The sequence below is a fragment of the Fusarium solani genome, assembly GCF_023522795.1.
Source record: "Fusarium solani strain SB1 chromosome Unknown bctg00000016, whole genome shotgun sequence".
NCBI classification, from domain to species: Eukaryota; Fungi; Ascomycota; class Sordariomycetes; order Hypocreales; family Nectriaceae; genus Fusarium; species Fusarium solani.
The window spans coordinates 617103-639261 of record NW_027072142.1 but is presented as its reverse complement, the minus strand read 5'-3'; the positions used below and the strand labels follow the sequence as shown (position 1 = coordinate 639261).

General features: G+C 51.8%; 11 protein-coding genes across 11 annotated transcripts; 2 read left to right on the top strand and 9 right to left on the bottom strand.

The window, feature by feature from the left end:
* Window positions 1-226: 226 nt before the first annotated feature.
* On the bottom strand, window positions 227-2747 carry MRS44_018559 (uncharacterized protein; the record flags this gene model as incomplete). The annotated part of the gene is made up of 3 exons (XM_065616032.1): window positions 227-1651; window positions 1713-1997; window positions 2145-2747. The coding sequence occupies 3 exons, from the start codon at window positions 2745-2747 to the stop codon at window positions 227-229; spliced, it is 2313 nt and encodes a 770-aa protein (XP_065472104.1).
* Window positions 2748-5012: 2265 nt separating this feature from the next.
* Window positions 5013-6029, bottom strand: MRS44_018558 (uncharacterized protein; the record flags this gene model as incomplete). The annotated part of the gene is made up of 1 exon (XM_065616031.1): window positions 5013-6029. The coding sequence occupies one exon, from the start codon at window positions 6027-6029 to the stop codon at window positions 5013-5015; it is 1017 nt and encodes a 338-aa protein (XP_065472103.1).
* Window positions 6030-8459: 2430 nt separating this feature from the next.
* MRS44_018557 (uncharacterized protein) lies at window positions 8460-9206 on the bottom strand (the record flags this gene model as incomplete). Its single annotated transcript, XM_065616030.1, has 2 exons — window positions 8460-9134; window positions 9189-9206. 2 exons carry the CDS (start codon window positions 9204-9206, stop codon window positions 8460-8462), a joined length of 693 nt encoding a protein of 230 aa, XP_065472102.1.
* A 626-nt stretch (window positions 9207-9832) lies between these two features.
* Window positions 9833-10843, bottom strand: MRS44_018556 (uncharacterized protein; the record flags this gene model as incomplete). Its single annotated transcript, XM_065616029.1, has 1 exon — window positions 9833-10843. One exon carries the CDS (start codon window positions 10841-10843, stop codon window positions 9833-9835), a length of 1011 nt encoding a protein of 336 aa, XP_065472101.1.
* Window positions 10844-11437: 594 nt separating this feature from the next.
* Window positions 11438-11899, bottom strand: MRS44_018555 (uncharacterized protein; the record flags this gene model as incomplete). Its single annotated transcript, XM_065616028.1, has 1 exon — window positions 11438-11899. The coding sequence occupies one exon, from the start codon at window positions 11897-11899 to the stop codon at window positions 11438-11440; it is 462 nt and encodes a 153-aa protein (XP_065472100.1).
* A 669-nt stretch (window positions 11900-12568) lies between these two features.
* MRS44_018554 (uncharacterized protein) lies at window positions 12569-13173 on the top strand (the record flags this gene model as incomplete). The annotated part of the gene is made up of 2 exons (XM_046281798.2): window positions 12569-12637; window positions 12697-13173. The coding sequence occupies 2 exons, from the start codon at window positions 12569-12571 to the stop codon at window positions 13171-13173; spliced, it is 546 nt and encodes a 181-aa protein (XP_046123522.2).
* A 501-nt stretch (window positions 13174-13674) lies between these two features.
* On the bottom strand, window positions 13675-14859 carry MRS44_018553 (uncharacterized protein; the record flags this gene model as incomplete). Its single annotated transcript, XM_065616027.1, has 3 exons — window positions 13675-14355; window positions 14531-14741; window positions 14795-14859. The coding sequence occupies 3 exons, from the start codon at window positions 14857-14859 to the stop codon at window positions 13675-13677; spliced, it is 957 nt and encodes a 318-aa protein (XP_065472099.1).
* A 1458-nt stretch (window positions 14860-16317) lies between these two features.
* Window positions 16318-16888, top strand: MRS44_018552 (uncharacterized protein; the record flags this gene model as incomplete). The annotated part of the gene is made up of 2 exons (XM_046279222.2): window positions 16318-16662; window positions 16736-16888. 2 exons carry the CDS (start codon window positions 16318-16320, stop codon window positions 16886-16888), a joined length of 498 nt encoding a protein of 165 aa, XP_046123524.2.
* A 324-nt stretch (window positions 16889-17212) lies between these two features.
* On the bottom strand, window positions 17213-18079 carry MRS44_018551 (uncharacterized protein; the record flags this gene model as incomplete). Its single annotated transcript, XM_065616026.1, has 2 exons — window positions 17213-17731; window positions 17783-18079. 2 exons carry the CDS (start codon window positions 18077-18079, stop codon window positions 17213-17215), a joined length of 816 nt encoding a protein of 271 aa, XP_065472098.1.
* Window positions 18080-18617: 538 nt separating this feature from the next.
* Window positions 18618-19964, bottom strand: MRS44_018550 (uncharacterized protein; the record flags this gene model as incomplete). Its single annotated transcript, XM_046274403.2, has 1 exon — window positions 18618-19964. The coding sequence occupies one exon, from the start codon at window positions 19962-19964 to the stop codon at window positions 18618-18620; it is 1347 nt and encodes a 448-aa protein (XP_046123525.2).
* A 744-nt stretch (window positions 19965-20708) lies between these two features.
* MRS44_018549 (uncharacterized protein) lies at window positions 20709-22136 on the bottom strand (the record flags this gene model as incomplete). Its single annotated transcript, XM_046274404.2, has 1 exon — window positions 20709-22136. The coding sequence occupies one exon, from the start codon at window positions 22134-22136 to the stop codon at window positions 20709-20711; it is 1428 nt and encodes a 475-aa protein (XP_046123526.2).
* Window positions 22137-22159: the final 23 nt, after the last annotated feature.

The following is a 22159-nucleotide window of genomic DNA, read 5'->3' as shown; positions in this document are numbered from 1 at the left end:
GTGATGGATTCTAATAGTGTAAATTACAGCTATATAGTCCTCATGCATTTTTACATCCGAGCTGAGGAAAGAAGAAAGAAGAAAGAAAGAAAGAAAGAAAGAAAGAAAGAAAGAAAGAGAAGATGACAGAAAATCCTTCGACAAGATAGACGAAGTCGTCACCACTCACCGGAGCAACAGTGCTCAGACTAGCAAGAGGACAAGGCAGTGCCTTGTCCCGCAGGGCTTAGCCCGTTACCTCGTCTTCCGCATCGACGGTGAAGAACTCACCTATCTCGTCTCCAGCATCCTCTTCTTCTGCGTTGAGGTCATCTGCGGTGAGATCCAGTCGATCTAAGCACTCCTTCCTATTGAATTTGCATAGACCTCCTCCGGCTAGTTTCGAGATCGCAGCATCAAAGAGATCGATCGCTTCATGTGTGACTGGGCGGCGCTGAGTGCCAGTGATAGATCCACTCCCAACGAGTACTTCTGCCATCATTCTGAGATCTTTGGTTGCCTTCTTCTCGGGATGGTTCCCGTTATGACTCATGCCAAGGAGCGACTCCGTATTCTCTTCCACTGACTTGAAGAAGTCTGTGTTTAGAGCACAGTTCTCCATGAGATATTTGACGGTAATGGCTGAGCCGCGGCGGTTCCTCAATATAGTCTTCAGCTTGCCATTATGGAACTCAACCAATCTATCGGTCTCAAACCAACCGTCGTCAACGCCAGTGGTATTCACTAGACCGTTTGCCAAGATGGCTCTCTGTAGTTCAGGCGCTGCGGCCGTGGTTGAAATAAGACGCTTAAGATAGAGCATCTCAAACGCGTATTTGTGCTGTCCCGATGCATGGAAATAAACACAGCTGCGGGCAATACCTCGATGGAGGAGACCAAGATCGGCGTGCTTGATGGCATGCTTCATAACCAGGTAATTTTGGGTATGTTGTAAGAACAAGATGTGGTTTCTAAGCTCGGGATTCTTCGTGTATCGACAGTCGACGTCGTAAGACTGTACGATGCTCTCAATGAGTTGGCTGAGTTCGTTCGGGCCGTATGACTGCAAAATGCGGGCGATATCCAACTCTGTATCACCTAGACCCAGAATACCGAGTCTAGACCACATAAGAGCACAGATCCTGGCCTGAAAGCTGTGGATAACGAGCTGTTCAAGAGCGTAGAAGTCGGCCTTCTTCGACTGGATTCCTTTGCGAACCCAGAAGTTCATAGCGTCATAGAGTGTGGCCTTGCTGCCATCACCTGCTGCGCCGAAATGCGTCCGGCTTAGCATATACAGGTAGTTCATTCTCACGTGAAAGAGAGCTGGCACAGGCAATACCCATCTTAAGCTATCAACTGCTTGGGCGGCCCTAGATCGGCGACTCTTGATCATGCGGATGCGCTGGGTTGTCTTCTGGTCACCGTATACGAGAAGTAACCGCTCCTTGAATGCCTCATCCGGCAACTGGTATTGCTCCCGGAAGATATTGGATAATACATCCAGATTGCCTGCATTCGTGCTCTCGTCGTATGGGATAGGACCAAGCGATAGGTGAGCCGTCTTCCGTCGTGGTAGGATATCTATCACCGGCATAGGATGTTGCGGTGGCATTGACATGCAGTCCGAAAAAGCAGCCCTGATTGACTCGTACACGAAATGACGGGATATCTACCTCTTTACAAGATCAGCTAACCGTAAGGTGGATGGGTGATATGGAAATGAATCTCACCTCTACTTCAATGGTATCTCTTTGATTCCCTGGGGATAAGAATATATCCTCCAGTTGCAGCCTTGCTGCTGGATTCAGCATGCTTTGCATCAGGCCTCCTTCCGGCATCTCAATGCCTTGGATAAGCAGTCCAGTCGTGACTGAATGGAACGAGCCCTGATTATCAACACGTTGTTCTTTGACGTGCTCCATCTGCTCGAAATTATCGTATGCAGTAACGACAGTTGGTTGTTGCCCTTTTGCAGCTACTGCTTTCGCAGCGTGCTCTGACTGCCTCTTGATCACCTGCAATGTCTTGTGATAAGAGCAGCAAAGCCCGAGTCGTTGTAGGGCTTCTAACTGCCGTCTTTTAACGCCTTTGGAGTGGAGATATACGCTCAGTTGTATCTGGAAACCCGACGATCGATTCCGCTGGTGCGATCTACATATTACTGCCAGGACGTTAATGAGATATCCGTTATCTTCATGGCCCTCATAGCCTCTCCTGAGGTGGTTATGTGGCCTCAAAACACTCCGCAGAGTCTGCATAAGCAGTGGGCACTTCTGCTGAGCGGCCTCGATGATCTGATTGCTGTCCAGTCGCTCAAAATCAACCACCTCTTGACCCTGAGCATAGAGAAATGGCGTTATCTTGCCAAGTTGCTCAATCTCCTGCCGCAGCTCCATAGCACCGATGTTTAGGTACTGGATCAAGTAACCTCGAGAGGATGCTACAACCCTATTCTCAGACCGGCCCACGTATGCATCCAGGACTGTAGCATCTTGGAACGTTGCTTTGGCAAATGCAGTCCTCCTCTGAGTATTCCGCTGGCCCTCAGAGGTTGCCAGAGCTCGAACAAAGTCGCCAATCGACCAGTTCAAGTCGTCACGTATGTATTTCCATATCAGATCAAGCTTCTCGGTGCTATCTCGCTTCTGTTTTCGTGCATCCGTATTGCGCTGCGATGGAGATGGCGGAGGAGATGACGGACTGCTCATAGATTGCGGGCTGCCTATCGAGCTGAGGGATGACAATGATGTGGCGGGTTCATGCATCGTGCGCTTCGATGTTGAAGAATCGTCCTGTGTCGTATTTTTGCCCACGGTCTGATGGAAATGCCTGTGGCATTCGCCTGGACAAGCTAGCGATGGTGCGGGGTGGCGGGGACGCGTCGATGGAATGAATGCAGTCGCACTCGCACCAAAACGCGTCGGAAACCACTCAGGCCCTCTCACAGAAGCACGTGATCGGTACGTCTGTGCGCTTAGTGAGTGGGTCTGAGCCTGCTGAGGTAATGCCTCCTGGTAAAATCTCATCACGTGATGAGCTTATTTCAACGTCATCAGAGGCCGGTTAAGAAAGAAGAGAAATTTGAGTCTGGTGTTCGAGTATCGAATCATGCGATCACAGAGCTCAAATGGGACCGAAATGTGAGGTGGAAAATTGACGGAACATGCGGAACGTACTAAGTGAACAAACAAAACAGCTACCGGGGCAATAAAAGCCGCAATAGACCGGAAAGCATGAGCCATTGAAACTGGCTCGCTCGCAGAACGGGATAGGTGAAACACCCCCCAAAGTAAGAAAGACGTAAACGCGACAGTCAAACCGGACCGTCTAATCTCTAGCTTCTGCCCGGCTCCAATATCGGCCTGGGACCCGAAGGTTTCAACGGCAAACCTTAGCCGCAACCTTGAGAGCACTCTGTTCAAGCTCCGTCTTGGCATCGCCTCGACGATTACTAGGTGGCCGAAATGGCACAAAGAGTTCTCAGGCCTAACGCTTGCCGAAGCAGTTTTACGTTTGCCGAGGCTAAACATCACCCATGCCTTCGGTGCCAAGATGCGGAAGGGCAGTAGGCTCGATTAGACTGAACGACGGGGAACAATTCCGCCAAATTCCTTTCTATGTCTCCACCCCCTCATTAAACAAAGCTCCATTAACCCCACTCGCCGAACCCTGCGTGCACATTGACGTTACATACTACGCAGTACGGCTGAAACGGGCATCATACTAGTGACCCATCGTCACTCGCATGAAAAGATGGGGCATCCCCACCATGTGGGCGCTTCTTGCGTACGGTCGAAAGGCGATGTAACGGCAGGCGCGCACCGGGCTTGAAGAAATGAGCATTGGCTTTCAAAATAAAGTTTCTTTTTGGCTGCTACGTTGTGTCAGATAATCCGTATGGTATGGGATTGGTGGCCAAAGGAGACGAGCACGGTTGCCAACGTAAAATACTTGTTTCCGACTTCTTGACCCGGCCAACCAAAGCCCCGAGTCCCATCCCTTTTGGAAAAGTCGCTCCTTCTAGCTGATCGCTGGCGGGATGGGATGGGATGAAAGGGGAGACGTGGGCCGCTAAGCCATTCGAAGTACTCAAGTGGTCAAGTCGAGCTACTCTAGGCATCATCGGAAAGGCGGGCCTCGGCTACGATATCAATCCCCTGGAGCATCTTGAAATCCCCACTAGAACAGCATATCGGCTCATGTTTTCGTTTGACTTTTGGCCCCATGTCTTCATTACCGACCAGGATAAACCGACTGTATGCGGGACACCGTAGTGGAACCCCAGCGCCCCTGACACCTTCGCCAGGGGCGAGGGGTTTGCAGCTTGCTCAGCACGTATGAACTCGGGCGCGATGGCTCGACGCCGTCCCGGAAGCTTTAGAAGTGACGTAGGACCGAGCATCTGCGACAACGGAGAAGGAGCCGAGATTGTGCAACACTGCTCTCCTCGGCGCACGAAGGAGATACACAACATGGATGCATGTGGTAAAGAAGACAAACAAAGTTGAGAAATCTTTCGTTCATTGTTAAAGTGGAAGGCGCCGCTGAATAGGGAGAATCATGCACGCAGACTACAGGTTATATAGACAGCAATCAAGTCTCGATTGAGACAGAAAGAATGAGTGCGAGTCAGGACGCAAGGACATACGGCCCTGATTTGGGGATAATGCTTTAATTGCTGAGGGTAGAATGTTAAACACTTGGAGAGGCATGCCTTGAGGGATAAGGTCAAGTAAGGCGGCTAAAAGGAGGCGTGAGAAGAGAGAGGTAGGACATTGAGCTGGTACAAGCCTAATTGCCGCAACTTTATCCAATGTAACCTACCCGGCGTGTTGTCAGGCCCTAGGGGGCTCGTCTGACACTTTGCAGGTTATTCGGGGTGCGTTGTTTGTTCACTGGTATATGATGGGACCACATCGGCTATATTATCCTGTAGATGGAACTGACGGAATGGCATGTTGAAGGGCGGCTCGGTATTGAAGCCTAAACTAGAGGAGCCCATGTCTTTCGACCAAGAGCCTCATCACTGCTTACGTCTGTTGCGAATCTCGTCTCAGCACCTTTAACCACGCCGATATCTGCTTGTTGACTTCGGTAGGCGATTCCCACATAGCCCAGTGGGACCCTTCAACCTCGCATCGAGTCAAGTCCTCAAAGTATTGGTCCATCCCATTCGACATGCTCAGCGGCAATGCTCGGTTCCTCGTGGTGGCGAGGAAGAGCGCAGGCATGGAAAACTTGATCGGCTTGAGCAAGAGCTGCAGCTCGTCGAAATAATTGTGCGCGTGTGTGCGATACCAGTTGAGGGGCCCCTTCAGCCTAGGTTCTCCCTTTCGAAAATACTTTGAAGTATAATGGTCCAGATCATCGCCCGAGATGAGTCGGGATTGGCCTAGCTTAGGGAGACTGCCAAAGAGAACACCCTCTGTGACGTTGAATCCGACCTCACCCTCAGTGCTGGCTCCCCCAAACATGGCATTGAGAAATTGTCGAACCCTTTCTTCGTCCCTTATCTCGTCTTCGATCTCGGTACCCCTAAATTGTGACTGGTACCTCGAATTTATCAGACCTTTGCTACGAGCAGCATCGTCTGGTGAAAGAAAGACCGACGAAGGCGGAGTGAAAGGGGAGCCGATGCTGAAGACGCCCTGAACAAGACTGGGAAACCACATGGCAGTGCGCCAGACCACGGCGCCACCCCAGTCATGTCCACCAAGGATGATTCTTTTGTCTTTGACAATCGCGTTTGCCAGTTCTTTGATGTCTTCGGCAATGCTCTTCAACGCATACTGGCTCGGCTGGTCAGGTGCATCAGTATCGCCGAAGCCGAGCATGTCCGGCGCCACGACCTGATAGCCCAGTGATGCGAAATGCGGAATCTGGTACCGCCAGCCGAAGCCCAGATCTGGAAATCCGTGGATGAGGAAGATTGTTGCAAGGGGCTCTGTTTCCGGATCAGCCCGCAGATAGTGGTATGTTTTGCCGCGGATAGAAGCTGTGTCCGACGTGACCCTCGGGTCGTTGGCCTCTAGCTTGTCGAACTCCATTTTTGCCTAGATCGAGGGCCTAGCGGTGTTGAGGCTGACCTGGCTGACAGTTGGAAAGACGGTGAAAAGGAATATCTTGCGCGGGACGGGAAATGGGATGCTGAAGAATGTGTTTAACAATGATGGTTCTGGCCTGAATCTGATACAGTGGAGGATGATTTATAAACCAGTACTTAATACGAAGTATTAAGACTCTGGGCCGATTTTTGCTTTCGAAAATGTGTGTGACAAAGAACGGATGAGGCTCTGCATGCATTGGAGTCGATCGTAGCCTCGATATGGCGCAGCCGAGAGAGGTAACAACACTTAGCGGGGCTTAAATGGACGAGGACGCAAAAGATGAAAGTCAATTTTATCCATAATGCCACAAAAAGTGTCCTCTTTGTCCTACCATGTAGCCTTGGAAACATCCAAAATCATCTTACGCCTTCTGTGGTTGGATTTTCAGCTGGGTCATCCGGCATGTGGATCTCTACGTCTACTTGGCGGGTCATGAAAGTTGACGATCGGGCGAATAACACTGTAATGCAAGGCACATCGACACCAAATGTGCTATGGAAATCTGGTTCGTGGGTAAGGGGCACCGGCGCGGGGGGCGGTATTCGGCGCCAGTTGACATGAAGGCGTGGCTTCGAAGAATAGTCTCGTCGACTCTGTCTCGTAAAAGGATAACATGATGCCCATCGTCACAGTAAGAGATCTCAGGCTCCTGTTTTCCATTCATTTTGGCCTCACTTGAATTATTCTTATCCGGCACTATCATCCGAACGAGAGACCAGAAGAAAGCAGCCCACGGCATCGCCATGCGGCAAACTTGATCCGGTTACGTCGACGATATAATGCCACTCTACTAGGCTCGGTTGTCGTTGGCAAACCCGGGAATGGTTTCGTTGTAACTCAAGGCGAACGGCCCCTTTCATTGTCCCTACTAAGTAATATTCATGCCCCATCGTTCAGTCTCGACACTAAGCCATGCGAATCCAGCGTAATGCAGCTGCCGTACCGTAGAATAAAATCACTGCTTTGATCCCATGTCCCCCGATATCGTCTTCTGGAAGCAATCAAAAGATGCTTTCCAAAACAGTTGACTGCTCCGCGCATCGCGCCGTGAACTTATCATCGGTTTCACTGTTTCGAGCCCATTGACACTCATCACGTCGATGATGTCCACTGCTATGGTTGAGTTACAGGATCGAGGGGCGCCGCAGGGTTCAGGACTTACTATGATTAGAGGCAATGACTTCATGTGACCTGTGGAATATTTCTGGCCCACGACTGCGCGTCAAGTCTTTCATCACACGTTTAGGTATGTCGTCAGGCCAATACATCCAATATACTCGGGCAAAGACATGATACGGGTCAGCAGCCCTGATCTCCAGTATATAGGCAATCCAGTCTCTCTCGGGCTTTTTCGGATCCCCGACAGCGTGCTCTGTTGGGCTGTCCTGGCTCGCCAACCGGTTTGCCACCCTGACGAAGTCTCCGAGCCTGAATCGAGTGCCCCGAACTGCGTTTACCGATTAGCTAATTGTACGGCGTGTGGACATCGGGCGACTTCTCTCACAGAGGAAGCATCTGTAGCTCTGCAACCCGGACCACTGCGCGGCGGGCAGTACGCGGTAACGGTAAGAGACTTTTGAACTGGAGAAGGGAAATGGTTGTCGCTTAGTGACTTCGGCGCCCACGCTGCTGGAGCTTCGTGTCTTTCGCTTGCGCTTTGAGGGCAGGGGCTCGTTGCATTGAACGACCTTAAAATGGTACTCTTCTTCTGTAACTTTCGCCATTTGTAGCGCGTTGTATGGGAATCCACTAATCGAGTCAACACAAGTGTTGCGGAGCGCGGAACCGGCGAATGGAAGACGATGAACAAAGGTTAATGGCCCGGATGCTTTCCAGAGCAAGTGCGGAAACCCCAGCAAAGATTTTTATAGATAATTGTCAGACAGTACGTGTATTCGGTCCATTGGTTAAGTCAGTGTATTCGTGTTGTGTTCGTGTTCCCGTTAAGTATGCAGCTGCCCCTGAAGGACCTGCTTTTAATCTTAAGATCCTTGACCCACACGTGACATCCCACATACTCAACAATAATTTGCGGGGCTCTCGTTTCTCGGCTAAACCGACATCCGGGGTCCTCATTCCGATACTGCACGAACGAATTTGGCCATTTCGCGATGCTGGCCTTGATAGACGCTGGCAAAACCGGGCCCAACTTGCGCATGCCCGTGGACCACCGCCACCACGACCGCTTTTCGCCGTGCGCTCCTCCAAGCCAGCATGAAGGGGGCGCCTAGTGATTGCTACGCATCTTGTTGACTGGCGGCCCTGGCAAGCGCCCGTTACCGGCACACTGGTTTCGCCGAAGCGTGCCACCAATGATCCATCTGTTGGCTGAAAATCTACCGTTGACGGCCGGCCTAGGTCTCGCCCTCATCAGAACTCCCAGACACTGTCAATTGAGGATGACTCCTTCAGGGTTCCGTCTGACTTGTCGTCATCTGTGCCATCGCCAACCGAGTCCTCCTCGACGTTGTTCACCTTCCAATGCTTCCAAGAATCCCACCACTCGAATGAGAGGCTTTCCAGATTCGGGGACTCGGCAAAGTGGCGGGTGCGCTGCAGATAGTCCCCAAGGTTTCCACATCCACACTCGTGCCTTTCGATCCTGACTGTGATTTTTCGCACCAGCGACCTGACCGGAGTGGCGTCGGTCCACCGGCCAAGTAGATCGTCGAAAAAGCGATCCAAGTCGCTCCAGAGGACTATGAAGGAATTTTCTTCGTAGAACACTTGCCGAGCCTCTTGCAGCAGACGCTGTCCAGCCTCGTTGTCTCGAGCCTCATTCTTCAGAAGCAAGAACGAGTCAATGCTCTCATGACTGGTCCAGGCAATAGGCTCCTGTATTAAAATAGGCGTCTTCTCAGCTAAGTAGGCACGGAATACACTACGGCGTTCGTGCTCGGGGAGCTTTTCAAAGTCCTCGAAGCTCTTCCCGCCTGTGAAGTGACAATAGTTGTCTTCGGGGTCCGGAAGGTACCACGTCGAAGGTTCGTCGAGCAGTGCAGGAAACTGGAGAGTCGCGTTAGAATCATTCATCCAAGCGGTGACCTAGCTAAGTACGAGACATATCGTAGGAATGCAGCTAGCGGCAATGCTACTTACCCTATGGCATCCAGCCATGATGGATGTTGAACTCCGGTATGGATGACACCCGTGACTTGGCGAGTTACACAGGTCCAGATTTCTTTAAGACAGTCTGTCCAGATAGAAAAGTATACAAAGAAGCATATACACACACAAAAGAAAAGTCTCAGGTCCCTCGAGTGTGTGTGCGGCGTGTTAGCAACTTGAAAGTGGCATTCGCAAGTGCAAGACATCAGGGAATGCCAAAGTCCACTCATATACTGCTTGTTGAAGCGATAAGAATGCCGCGGCTTTTGTCCGCTTCCCCCCTTTGCTTCGTCGAAACAAGCGAGGGCCAATACAGGCTACCATGATTGAGGATACATGTTTTGCGAGAAGTCTGTCGTTACGCCTATGAAACGGACTTGGCGCAAAGCTGGGAGGCTTTCTCATCAAATAACTACCCAAACCGATCGACCGACCGTCGTCGTCGTGGTGTGTGGCCCTGGGAAGAATGGTATTCTATCCGCCCGCCTCTCTGTCAGTGGCTGCAACTCACTACAGTACTCTCTTCCCAAGATGTAGATCATCATGGTTTTTAGAAGCAGATCCCGCCTCCTGGCCAACATGATCCTTTACGTTCATTGACATTATGATGCTAGAATAAATTTATTGTCCAGCCACTAGAAACCACTACATACTCTCTTCGCCCTAGTCGCTGTCTTGGGCCTTTCTGAAACCAGCTTCCAAATTTCAAAACAGGCATCACCTCTCTCGAAAGGATTCCTCTCCCCCTTGTCGGCTGGCATTCTATTGCAATCTGTAAGGAATGTCCTTGAACCGTTGTGATCGCGCCTCGATTCCATACAGCAGGCATCCCTTTCCCTGATAAAGCTACACTCTCCTCGTAGCTGGTCTTGTGTTCTCTCGCAAGCCCCAAAAAGTATTGTATGATTCACGTTCTCTTCTCCCGTGGCGTAGGCCATCTCCCAGTCATCAGGAACACGGAGGACTTCGCCGTCTGGTGCATCGGACAGCAGCTCTCTATAGTTCAAGTGTCCCTGCTCCAATGGTTCTGCCAGAATTTCACCATAGAAAATGAAAGAAGGGTCCCACGGCATCATGATAGTTGGTGCACCTCCCTCTGGCCAGTCGCTAGGGAAATCGGCAATTGACCTGGTAGAACCCCGTTGCTGGTTCATAATATCAGTGATGCCCTGGTTGTGCCCGGTTTCACTGGCCAGACAAGTAACACCATATTGGCATTGCTGTTGTTCTGGGTGTATGTGACAGACGGCAAGTGCTTGGTCGGGGACAGGCATGGTAGTCTCTTGGTCGACCTGCGAAGGAAGAGGGGCCACAGATCTTGAACTATCCTGCAGAGGGCAGCCTTCACAGGTGTGCTCCCGAGGGCCGAATACCCAGCTTTCCGTGAACATATCTGGTGTATCAGCCGCCAAGTGCCGCGCCTCGCTCACGCAAGAGAGAGTGGTCTCTTGTGCCCCCTCGAACACCCTCGATGTTGTAGAAAGAAGGGTGAGGCTTGGGTCAATAGTTTCCGGTTGGCAGTAGTTTGGGCCAGAAAGGAAACTTCCATAATACATTGTCATCGGATGCATTTGGTCTGGTGATAATTGCTCCCTAGGCTGGAGTGATGGAAATAGACTCTGTGTGGTATCCTGGAGGTGTGACATGGCAGGATGCGAGGAAAGTCTTGGGAATGAGCGACTGGATGCGAGAACGTTTCGACACCGAACCTATGTTGAACGCCGCGAATATCTTTTTAAACCAAATTCGCCACGTAAGGCAAGAGAAGAGTTTCTGTCCAGTCGGTAGACCCAAGGTTATGAGGGAAGAATAGAGCGCCTTGATTGATGATTATGGAGGCAATGGCTTTTAATGATATGAAGGATGTAAAAAAGGGGTTGAGGGCTCGATGACATGTGGTTACCCACAGGGGGCACCTACCTTGAGCAACCGGTTTACCTCATGCTGATTCGACTGGTCACATGCCCGTCTTAATCACCAGCTTTCTGCCGTCGCTCGTCATCCAATGGCACATGTCAACGGACGCAGGGCGCTGTCCTCGTGGAGGGGGGTTGCTGTTCGGAGAGGAAGGAGCCCGTGGACTTCGTCCTTGCCTCCACATCTCCCGTCCTTGCGCGGCAAAAATACAAGCCGGAAAACACCGGAACTGAACGTGGGGGATGTAAACCAGATAAGCCCATGTCCAGCAAGAAGGGAGGGTTCCGAGGAAGCCAAAGCCCCCCAGGGGGTGGCTGGACCGCCTACACACTGTTACGCCTCCGCGCTTCTGTATTCATGCGCGGTGCTTCGCAAGTTTGGTCCGTCTCGAATATCCATAGAGGCTTCTGCTGAGGGGTCAAATATAGAGGCTCTATCTGCATCATAATCCTCGCAACCTTGTTCGGGGCTAGTCGCTTCTTCAACTCTCCAATGGCCCGGTTGAATGCCATCTTCACCTCGGCAAAGTCTTCATCATCGAAAGCTGTCTCTTCCATAGAGAGCCCTGGCGCATGTAGTCTCAGGAGTAGCCCTGGTGCGCCAACATGGCTGAGTTGGGTCGCATGCATAAAGTTTGTGAGGGGGGTATCGGTGAAGTGTTGTCCCGGATTCCAAGATCTGCCGACAAGAGTGGGCGAACGCGACGATATTATGACATATTTGAACCGTATTTTGGCCTCTGAAGTCTGGCTATCGCGATTATGCGATTCGCCGTGGTCGTTCATTGGTTCTTCAAGTCGCTCTCGATGACAACGCGGAAGGGATGTGTCGATGACGGGCTTTGGTTTAAGCGTCGGTGGAGATCTCGCCGCGGGAAGGAAGGGCACTCGGAGTAATCAAGCAACTGCAAGGAAAAAACAGGGAACAGGGAGAGTGAGGAGATTAAAGGCACTGCACGCGACGGATATCTACTGTTCTCTATTTGCGAACCCCGTCGAATTGAGTCCAAAAGCGACGGCGTGGAAGTGGGAACCAAGCCGTTAGATTTTAGTGGCACCCAAATGTAACTCAAAAGGCTCAAACGTGTCCGGTGGCCTTAAGTTTAAACGTCCGAGTCCTCAAATGGCTGGAAGCGGAGACGGATGTCCTCAATCTTGGCCCGAGTGGGGGGGGCAGAGGGTTTCTCTTGGCTGTGAAGAGCCAACCTCCTAGAAAAGCTGTCATGGTTTCTGGAAAAATTAAGACTGTCTGAAAATTCTTCATCCCTCGCCAAGCCAACGTCCTAGAGCGTAGTTACGGGATCATCCAGCCACGAGTCGGGTTCTTCCAGTCGCACATATCTATCAGTCCGCAAGCTAGGAGGTCGAGTGTTGGTCTGCACCATCACCGCGAGGTGTTCGGAATCTCCAGAGCGGCCCAAAAGCATGGAAGGCGCTGGCTCAGGTACAGGCAACATGCCTTCCGACCAAGCACTTGCAAACGAAACACTGTTCGAGTGGATGATGCTAGGACGTAGCCTCCAGGTATGACGATATTTCAAGCCGAGAACAAGTATGAAAGCTGATGCTGAGCCTGCTCGCAGAAGGCCGATGAACTCACCCGGGTGAAATTCTGTTTATGCTTGCAGATTCTGGGCCTGAGCCTGCTTGGACATTACGACGGGGCCGCAGCATCTGAACTGCTGGCGCGGGATGAGGCTTCCTTACTGGCGCCCTTCATGCAAGTCGAAGGACACTTGGAGCCAGGATCTTTTGATTACGCTCAGGCCCATCATATAGTCGCCCTCGCGCGCGGCCTCCTCGAGGAGCTGGGCGGCGAACAGGATCGTTTTCAGCGCCGCTTCGACCTGCAATACTCCGCCCGAGAGAATCATGTGATATACGGTGCTATCGTCGACATTGAGGGGACCGGTTCAATGGAGGAGACTGACCCGGAGGAAATGCATAAAGCAATGTCTCGGTCGAAGCTGATCAGAGATCAGAAATTGGTGTCTACAGAGGTTGTTCAACTCATGAACACGTGCCGGCATGTTCTGGAACAAGACTGGGTGTACGTGTAGATGGCACTACAAGACATCTGAATATGGTGCCACGTTGAATGAGGCTTTTCGAGAGATCGGCTACACATCCTGTTCTTGCTGTGATCAATACGAGAGCGAAAGAGATGAGACCAGAACGTATGGGACGATGGGTAGCCTCCCGCTTAACTAGAAGCTGATTGAAGGGAGGGATCAATTAGTGAGGATTTGGGTCTAATGATTCGGGGCCGATTTGGACGGGATCACATCTTGGCGGCGGGCAAGGGGCTCTCTGGCCGGGAAAAACGTTCGCAGGACATTTGTGTTCAGCGAGAGAGTCGTGAGAATTGGTTGGGGTGTGGTATATTGATGAATATCATTGAGTCACAGCTACCGGTTGCTACCTAAACTACCTGTTTCGTGCCTCGTCCGATTGCACCCTATGTATCTTAAATCTCACTGGTAGACACCTAATCAGCCAATCCATGACGGTTGAGTATATTACTTTGACCTCAAATCTTGTCCAGTGGAAGGATTACTGGCCTAAAATTTGACACAGACGCGCTTTCGAAGCTTGCCGGCTTCCATCATCTCCATTGCCTGCGGAAGATCTTCTAGCTCGATGAACTCCACAGTGGGCTTGATGCCATGCTCAGCGCTGAAGCCAATGCATTCCTTCAGGGTTGTGACGGTTCCGTTGCACGCTGTTTTTATGACGTATCGTTTGAAGATGATGTCCAACGGTTCGATCGTCAGAGGCCCATCGACAACCCCCACTACCATCAGGAGGCCACCCCATCTGATCATGCCGGGCATATCGTCATAAGCTTTCTCGGATGGCGCAAAGCTGACAGCAGCATCCACCCCATGTTCTGTAACGATCTTGATGTCATCTGCATAAGTCGGACATAGTTCTGGATTGAACGTGTAGTCTGCTCCTGCCATTTTCGCGGCATCTAGCTGGCCTCCATTAATGTCGACAGCGATGACATTCAGCCCCATGGCTTTGGCGTACTGAATGCCCATTTGCCCGACACCTCCGGCGCCGATTACAGCTAACCATTTTCCGGGGGTAAGCTGACATTCTTTGATTGCGTTGTACGCATTGACGCCTGCACAACAAAGGGGTGCCGAAGAGGCGATGTCCAGATTTGCTGGGAGTTTTACGGCACTGCGGGCATCGACGACGACGTACTCCTGGAAGTATCCATCGCAAGTAAACCCCTTGTGCTTTCAAGCCTTGCGGACATCCAACGCTTGACCTATTGTCGACCATTAGATAAACCCGCCCTCCTGCGGCCGAGGCCTCGTGCACTTACCACGTGGTGCAGGCATCACATTCAAAACACCCGCTGGAAGCAAGAAAGCCGACGGCATCCCCTTTCTCGAACTGCCTCACCTGCTTCCCGACCTCCGTGATGATGCCGGTTGCTTCATGCCCTATGGTAGTGGGAACTTTGACCTCCTTGTTCATGACGAGGTCCGGATCGAAGGTTAGGCAGTCGGAGTGGCAGAGTGATGCACCGACGACCTTGACCAATATCTCGCTCTCGTTTGGCTTCGGGATCTCCACCTCGTTAAGATGCAGTTTCTGATCAGCCGGGTCATATCTGGAGGCTGTGTTAGAGACCGATACGCAGCAGAGGCAAGTATCCTCACATACTGCTGAGCCCTCATTGTGGCCTTGATAGACTTAGGGGGGCCATTACCTCGAGGGTGAGTATCCATGCTGGCGGAAGGAAAAGCGATCGCGAGGTGCTTCGTAAGGGCTGAGAGGCGGTGTGACGGCCCTTCCAAACGGCGTAGGGGCACATTTGGATTATGTGAGCGATCTGGATTCAAGAGAAATATACTATTCGGTTCAGCGATGCCATTAGAAATCGAAAGTGGCTCATTGAAGCTGCCGGGTACTCGTATCAGCCGGCAATGGGCCTTCTATAATCCAAAGCCATGACCTAAAGTGGACAGGGCCAAGTATCGCTGCGAGACTTGGACCCAACGCATTCGTCAAAAACAAGACTTCTAACCGATATTTTCAGATCGGCCGGAAGTAATGATACTTGCACTTTGTCACGGTACTAGATTGGTTCATTATTGGTACCCGGCACCCTTCCTGCGCATGCCACCCCTGGCATTTTACGGGAGCTTTTCTTCAATTACCAAGTCAGGCTCATGGTTCTCATTCATCGTCATGTAGAAAGGCAGACCGTCAGGAATCTCAAACTAGAAATATGCAGCTGGCGGAAAACTAATGCAGTTTACTGATGTTCTTCCAGCGTTCACTCGATGGAGGTATATTTCTATCAGTAAATCTTCGCAAGTCTCCACATGCTGCACACCAATAACCGTCGATAATTGATGTCTTCGCAAATCTCTTGACATGTGCTCCTCCGCCCTCAGATATTGTAACTCTGCTGATCCAATAACAGTCCACCTTGCTGGACCAACATCCAACTGCAGTGCCACCGTGATTGGCTGAGAAGTGGGAGGCTTATTCACGACCAGAACGGACCAACTCTGTACTGACGTGTGGAGTCCTACTTACGGCCGAAGCACCTGAATCTTTTTCTCGACCATTGCCCCCGAAATCCTTCTCCCTCATCCGCCTCGTTGCTCACTGTCCCTGAAGTGTGATTTGAAAACCGGTTCTGTATAGCGCCCTCTTGCATCGTAGGGAGTTCGAACAAGGTATATCTGTAGCCTGGTCTCTGGGGGGTAGCTGTGTTCCGCTTCTACTCGCAACCGCACGCACCGTTCAAGGTAGTTCACACGACCCAGCCTACTTGCCGAAATATCCCTGCTGCTCTCCGTAGAGTAATCCGATGCTTGGTGACATCAGCTCAGCCGGCATCTCCCCACCAACGGCCTGCATCCAACGGGGGCCGTCGAATCCTTCCTCCTACCTGGCTTCGCTGGTGTAGGAGACTAATGATTGGAGGTGGCACAATCGCCTCGTGCTCTGTGAGATTTATGAAGGACTTCAGCGCTGAAACTTCACGCTCTCAATCCTCTGGCACGGATGCAGGGATGCTTGGTGGTAACGGTGGTGGCTTTAAAAGGGGTCGAATTCCCCTAGCCCTTTCACGCTGCTGATGTGTGCATCTCTCTTTGCCTTGACTCGCCCCATCCCACTCGATCATATTCCTCCCGAGAACTCGCCAAAGCTGCTGAGCGCACAAATTCAGAATGTCAAGCCCGCTCTTCACACAATCTTTTTTAGACGAGGACGAACTTAAACTCCGATCTCAGAACCGCTCAGCGAGGGAGAGAAGAGGACATAAGCAAAGAATCCGTCGAAGTCGCGAGTCGATTTCTGGGGGTGTTACCGGACCAGGCCCAGCCTCCTCCGCCACTGCACCAAGATCGTCCATAGAGGCGGCCACACCAACAGAGCCGGGCCAGGAACCGACAACGCCCACAAGGGTCGTTCCTTGCACCCCTTCCTCCTCGGCAAGGTCTGAAGGCGACGAGTGGCACGAACAGAGACGCAAGGTCAATAAATCACCAGTCACTATCGTTGTGAACATCACGGTAAGCTACAGCCTTATCTTCTAGCGAACAATGAAGAAGCAATGGAGCTAATAATACTTTAAATGTCTATTAGATACCCGGCGAGCACGCGACCGATACGCCGACAGCCAGATCGAACTCCAGTTTTTACATAAAGATTCAGCTAGGCCCAACGAGTGAGGTGAGATTGGAGGGGAGTGGCTGGGCTGTGACTGGCATTAACGTGGTCGGCGAAACTGGTTGTTGATAACCAGATATGAACTCAGCAGTACATTCTTAGATATGAAACAAGCTCTTCTTATGCGCGATTTATTAAGCATGACATGACTTGAGATAAGCCGTCCTGGGGATGAGGGAGACCGCAAAGCAGTTCCCGTTGGGAGGATGTCCCAAGAGGTGGTGTGTGCTTGTGTCCACGACCTGGGGAAGGCAACCTCAGTGAACTGAGCTACTTCGAACATGACTTTCGACCATCTTCGACCCTTCCCCCATTTGTGCCGTGGCTCTGCTTCATCACCCCTTCGTTGATAACGCTGGGTTGTTGGATTCGGCCCGAACAATGAGAGGCCGCTCAAACTTCGCCCTTGTTGCAGCTTCCATCCGAGAAAACCGACGATGATGCAGGCCTTAAACTCTTGCACTCCTGTTCAGCTCTCAGTACGCTATCCATGCCGCACATCGTCCACATTCTATGGATTGCCAAAACAACATGGTTCGCTCCTAGAATGACGACTCTGGTAGATGCCTGATCTCGGGCCAAACTCGAGGTGCCAAGAATAATACAGCCAGCCGTGACCAGCGTATAGGCCCTCCAGCGATCGCCCGACTCGTCAAAGATGCTCAAGTAACGAAAAGATCGAGCCATGCTCAAAACGCAGCCGAGAGCCATCCACATGGCCCATGCGGCCGGCCAATAGGCGGGCAGTGTGATTCGTAGAGTGACGGCGACGAACGTGGTAATCACGAAAGATATGAGAGGGACGGTGGAGATCTGCAAGACTGGCTTGTTTTGATCCCAAAACTCTCTGTACGAGCTGCTGGCATGGAGGGCTTTGGCGGCTGAAAGGGCTTCCTCTGGCAAGGAAAATATCTAAGCAGTTAGCTCTTGCTCTGCATGCAAGGGAAGTGATGTCTGGCAAACCTGAAATAGAGACGAAGATAGGATAATAAGCCCCCAGAAAACCTTCTGCAGTTCTTCGATTTGATAGAACCAAGAGACCACCAACAATGTGGATGCCATGGGCGTTGAAATGGCGCCAAACCACATCTGTCCTCGAACAGCGGCCTTCATCCTTTGGACGCCATTCCGGTGCACCGCCTTGGATTCGGACACAGACTTGAAATTGCGACCATACAGGATAATCGCCGAAAGAGTTTGAACTACCAATGGGATGATCGTCGCGACGGCAAAGATACTAAGCTCAAGCGATGCGTCCATCTCGATGGTGGGAGTACGTCCGAAGAGGAAGCCAACGATCGATGGAAGGATGTGCGTATGGAAGAGGAACGATGCTGGTGGGCGCCAAAAGGAAATTCTTTGAGACTGCTTGTGTTCATGCCAGAGAGTTGACGGTTTCCGCCGGTATTTATTCCGAAGTGGTGGCGAGAAAGTGGTAGACGAGTGGTTGGTTGCATTCTCCGCAGGTCCTCGCGCGAAGCTAAACATGCGCCAAGATGGGGATAGTGATGATGGATGAAGCACATCGCACACTGTTTTGAGACTCGCGACCACCATGCCTGCCGCGTCTTTCGGAAATCTCTTGATCCGACTCTATGGCAGAGCCTGTTTCCTCAGATGCAGCCGGACAACAGGCACATTCGCGTACACCCGCGTCAACATCCAACTCCTCCATTTACCGGCATGTAAGTATAATAGCTATCAAGAGCACACTGGTATCACCAGAGAAAGATGTTAGACGCGCTCAAGACGCAGCAAGGAACGTCGCGTCATGCGGGAGCTAACTAGTCAACACAGACTAAGCCGGACTGCCGGACTGCGCTTCCCGGCTCCCTTCCCTAGCTATTCTGAGACCCATCCTCTGGATTCCCCTGGCTGTAAGTGGCAAGTCGAGCCGCTTCAACTCATACACGAGCCGAACGGCTTGATTCGGTACATTCTCGATGAAGTAGTCGACCGTGAAACTCCTTTCTGTGGCTGCAAGATTGGCGCAGTAAGAGTATACAAAGTCAAAGCTTTGAAGGAGCTTGGGATAGCGACGTAGGTAGCGCGAAGTGTCCTTGGAAAAGGCCGATGAATTGAGAGCATCTAAAAGCTGCAAGAAGATGCCCACTCGAATGCGGGCACCATGCTGCAACAGTGCCGACGCGATAGCTGCGTCTGCGCGATTAACCGATAGCACTCTCTGCAGGAGGGCATCCAGGAAGCGATCTAACTCATCAGTCGGGAGCGCGGATCCCGAATATACGGCAGACTTTTCTCTCTGCAACAGATCCAGCAGAGTGTGCAACGCGGCCACCTGCTGGCTCTTCTGAATCGGCGCCGCCTGTTCCATGACGACGGATACGACGAGGTCAAGGAGCCCTCTGGGGCCCAGGTGTTTCCGCAAGGCTACAGCACCCGCTTGCAAGGTCCACAAAAGAGATGCGAACGAGTGAGTCTGGCTAAAATGCCGTAATGCCCCTTTCGCCTCGGCTCCGAGGTCGAGGAGGGCGCGCAACACTCGGCCCTGTCTGTAGTACGCAGCCAATAGGAATCCCGTGCAACCGTACCCAACACCAGAGTTGACGTCGATGCCCCTTGCCTTTACGATGATCTCTGTGAGCTCTGCAAGGCCCTGGCGAATAGCAGCGCAGTATGCCTCGAACTGCGGAGGCTGAAGCCCGACGGACGCACCTCGATGAACTAGAAGGATGGCAGCCGACTCTTGGTTGTGTAAGATGGCCTCCGCGAGCGGCGTTCTTTTTACATCCTCCAGTCCATCTGGTGGGATGCCTTGATCGATAAGGAAGGAGACGATGCCATCCAGTCCACGCCTGGCTGCCAGATGGATGGGAGAATGGAGCGTCGCGTCGGAGTGGTGGAGGGACGCGGGATGATGATTACGGGAATCACGGCATCGCTTGAAGTCTGCTCCACCTGCCTTGGCTGCCGTGAGGGTCTTCAGGGCAAGGAACTGGTCGTGGCACCAGGCTATAGCATGAAACACAGAAGAACACCTGTGGTTCCGAGCGTCGTTGCTGTACAGGATGTGATTGCATATTCCATGCAGCCGGGTACACGAGCGTGCCAGTGAAGCTTGATCCCTCAGAGAACACTGTTCTGCAATCATGCATATGATCTCTTCTGGTAACATGAGCAGCATGATGAAGGAGACTTTTTGGGGGGGGGGGGTTTGGTTGATGTGGGTTTGCTGAGCGGTGGAAAAATTGCGGGTGGCGGCCGAAGAGTTGTAATCAAGCTGAAGGGCAAAGAAAAAGAAGTAGAAGCAATAGAACCATGTAGATCACGCAGTATTCTGACCCGTTATGAGTTGCAAGCGATGTCTTATCTTATAAGGTCGTCTGGTGAGCATATCATAGGATGTCATGGACAAACAGCATGTTTGGGTCACTCCGAATGTCCCGAATCGACGGTAGATGCTCCCGTACGCGTAATACAGGTGCAGAATGGGCCATTGAAGAAGCAGTCAAGCTGCAGATAGAGAATATTCAGACCGCGATAGGGAAGCAGTCTATTTTCCTCCTCCTTTTCATCTTTGACCAGCTCGCTGGGCACCTCATTCGACCGTGAGCATTACTCAAGCGTAAGCAAGCCCGATAAGAAGTAATTAAATTTCTGAATCGCAGTCTAGGTGGTGGATATCGGCTTGTTGGACTTTTCTACCCGGATCCCCCTATCTGCACCAGAGGGAGCTCATCCCACGTGTCTTTCAAACTCATGAGACTCTTCGACATATGCGGTCACGTCCCCGAGGTCGACTTATTTAGTAAAATCTCGTTTTATTTCTTTCAGGGACTAATTCCTGAACACAGAATGATCAAATAGCTACGCGGAGCCTCAACCACCATTGACAAATGGCCTTTCCACCTAGAGCAATCGTAATCTCTTACAGGGTATCACCTGCCGGCGTTCTCACGGAGGCGCCGACAAAGTATCCTGCTCTCTCCAAAGTTACAGTGAAATGTCTGAGCCTTTTGGACTCGTCGAGAATCCGAAATCCTCTGAATATAGTCGATCGGCGGCGGTAGATACTGATCAGCGCATTGGCTACGACGTCTAGCTGATCGTTCGTGTACACCCTCCTCGGGATGGCGAGACGCATGAATTCAGCTTTTGCACGACGGTCACGACCCGTGTCCGGGTCCCGATCATTCATCAGCGTGCCTATTTCTACGCCCCGCACGCCGGCCTCAAGGTACAGCTCCACGGCCAGCACCTGGGCGGCGTATTCGTTCTTGGGAACTAAAGGCAAGAAGGCACTGGCATCGACAACTATTGCATGGCCACCGACCGGCCGTTGGACAGGGATACCAGCTGCTATCAACCTGTCTCCAAGCCGCTGGACCTGGCCAATGCGAGAGTCCAAGTAGTCGGAGCACGTGGCTTCATCGAGGCCGATAGCCAAGGCCTCCATATCTCGCCCAGCCATTCCACCGTATTTCGTGAATCCTTCAAAAAGTATGACGTTTTCGGAAGCTTGTCGAAACCAACCTTCGTCCCTCATCGCCAAGATGCCTCCGACATTGCCATTACAGTCCTTCTTGGCACTCATGACCATGGCGTCCGCGCACTGATGCATTTCCCAGACAATTTCCTCAATGGTCTTTTGGGAATAGCCGGGCTCCCGTTTCTGAATGAACCAGGCATTCTCTGCGAATCGTGCCGAGTCAAAAACCACAGGGATGCGGTATTCTCTAGCTAGTGCCCTGACACGACGCATGTTGTCTAGGGACACTGGCTGACCACCGGTCTTGTTGCAGGTGACTGTCACAACAATCATGGGTACGTTGTTATTCTCGGAGTCTAGGACGGCCTTGAGCTTCTGCAAGTCGACGTTCCCTTTGAAAGGGTGATGCTCGCCGATGCAGAAGGCGTTGTCGAGGGGGCAGTCCACCGCCGTCGCCTGTCGATATTCGATATGAGCCCGTGTAGTGTCGAAATGAGAGTTACCCGGCACAACATTGCCCCTGTTGATGAGCACGGAGAATAAGATGTTCTCGGCGGCACGGCCCTGGTGGACCGGAAGGACGTACGGGAATCCGAACAGGGCTTTTACTTTCCCCTCGAGGAGAGAAAAGGAGGATGACCCGGCGTATGTCTCATCTCCCACTAACAAAGCCGCCCACTGGCGATCACTCATCGCTCCGGTCCCGCTATCGGTGAGAAGGTCGATAAAGACTTGATCACTTTGGAGTTCGAATAGATTGTAACCGGCCGCACGGATCCATTCCTCACGTTGACCCCTAGTGCTCTGACGAATACGCTCGATCATCTTGATCCGCCAGGATGCGGCCAGAAAACCATCAGGGCACATGTTGACAAAAGCCGATTTGGGTT